The 385-nt window shown below is 48.3% G+C and overlaps 1 protein-coding gene across 1 annotated transcript in view; it reads left to right on the top strand.

The window, feature by feature from the left end:
- Positions 1-385, top strand: part of ANLN (anillin actin binding protein) — a 39,353-nt gene that overhangs the window by 20,715 nt on the left and 18,253 nt on the right. The window contains 1 exon segment of the mRNA XM_006779444.2: positions 217-352. Within this exon segment, the coding sequence (XP_006779507.1) occupies positions 217-352 (136 nt within the window).

Below are 385 nucleotides of genomic sequence, written 5' to 3'. Positions count from 1 at the left end.
ATCCACTGAGCCAAACCGGTTTCGGCGATAGTGTAATTATTTTAGTATGTTAAATGTTCCTGGTGCATAGTCTAGAAACTTGAATGGTGAAACTAACATTTGGACTTCCTGGAAATTTTGGAAATTATTGAATCAGATTGGTTATAATCCAAGTTTCAGTAAGTGAACGTGGTGACTGAGAATGTGGGTTTTCCCTCCTCTCGTGGGTCTCACCAGGAGCTCAACAATGAAATCAACCTGCAGCAAACGGTGATCTACCAGGCCAGCCAGGCCCTGAACTGCTGTGTGGACGAGGAGCACGGGAAGGGGTCCCTGGAGGAAGCCGAGGCTGAAAGGCTGCTTCTGATCGCAAGTGCGTGAGACCCAGGCAGTCCCAGCAGGTTCA

This window comes from Myotis davidii, unplaced genomic scaffold (assembly GCF_000327345.1).
Source record: "Myotis davidii unplaced genomic scaffold, ASM32734v1 scaffold573, whole genome shotgun sequence".
Lineage (NCBI taxonomy): Eukaryota > Metazoa > Chordata > Mammalia > Chiroptera > Vespertilionidae > Myotis > Myotis davidii.
Note: the sequence above shows the minus strand (reverse complement) of the source record. Positions and strands in the feature narration are given on the sequence as shown.